The 1,149-nt window shown below is 35.4% G+C and overlaps 1 protein-coding gene across 1 annotated transcript in view; it reads left to right on the top strand.

Moving 5' to 3' along the window:
- The window catches only part of LOC107035672 (golgin subfamily A member 2), a gene marked incomplete in the record, with an annotated part of 4,552 nt that continues 3,403 nt past the window's right edge, over positions 1-1,149 (top strand). The window contains 3 exon segments of the mRNA XM_015253219.1: positions 1-190; positions 272-352; positions 1,062-1,113. Coding sequence (XP_015108705.1) covers positions 152-190; positions 272-352; positions 1,062-1,113 — 172 coding nt within the window.

The following is a 1,149-nucleotide window of genomic DNA, read 5'->3' as shown; positions in this document are numbered from 1 at the left end:
TCCACGTAAGAAAGTCATGCCATAACCTCGGTTAAAATCACTCCTGTCATATCCAACAATATTTTTCCGGTTAATAATGTAAATTAATGTCATTCGTTAACCAACGTGAAGGCACAAGTGCAACGATCAATGAAGTGATTATATCAGCAAGATGAATAAAACTGAGAAGCTCTTAGCTGCTAGGAGAAAGGTACAATTTCAGATCACCACCCATCGTTCACGTCATAAATCATAGTTAATATTGAAACAATCTGGGATTTTTTCCTTCCAGCTGAAGGAATTTCAACAGCACAAATTGAATCACAATCATCATCAGGCAGAGGCCGGTCAGCTACAGCAGGAAACCACAAAGGTAATTACGAATTTTTTTCATCATTCTTTAAATTATTTCGAATGCAAAACATTCATTTTAACAGTCATTCTATTCACAAGTTGGTTTTGGTTTTGTTCCCTTGATAAAAGAGGGATTTACACTCTTTATTTACAATTTTTTATTCCTTTTTTGGAGCAGGAAATGAACAGAATACCAGTCACAGGAATTTCTGATTATTTTGCTGTTTGGATTATTTGAAAGCTTTAGTAATTGAATAATTATTTGTAGAATGGGGGATTTGATAAGGAAATAGGAGATTTTTCTGTCTAAATTACCAATTTTTCAAAGTTTTTCTCCATTTTGTAAATTATTTCAAATGCAAAAAAAAGGTTTTTTTTTCAATTCATAAACTGGTTTCTTTTCTCGAATGCGTTTTTGAAGCATTATTTTAATTTTTCATTTTTTAAAATATCATAAAACTTCAGTAAGGGATGAGTGATTTTGAGTGATGAGTGATTTTATAGGGAAATTCTAATATTTTTCTGTAAAGGATTTCATCAGTTCCAAAAAGCCTTCACACTTCAGTTATAAAAGTTTGTGTACTAAATTCTCTCTTCAAAAATCCCTGTCTCATTCCCTCAGACGTCAAGACGTCCCCCTCCCCCCAAATCATCCCATAAATACTATTTAATCTCCACCACTTTCCCCTAAAATTACCAATCACTCGTATCACTTCGTAATTCTTCAGAACAATGTGCCAGCAGTGCCTCCAGGCAGCCCCCAGGATCACCCCCAGAAATTCGCCGACTCTGCCCCAGCCGCAGCCACCCCCACCC

The sequence above is a fragment of the Diachasma alloeum genome, unplaced genomic scaffold (assembly GCF_001412515.2).
Source record: "Diachasma alloeum isolate Michigan unplaced genomic scaffold, Dall2.0 Dall_scaffold_00199, whole genome shotgun sequence".
Taxonomy (NCBI): Eukaryota; Metazoa; Arthropoda; class Insecta; order Hymenoptera; family Braconidae; genus Diachasma; species Diachasma alloeum.
Note: the sequence above shows the minus strand (reverse complement) of the source record. Positions and strands in the feature narration are given on the sequence as shown.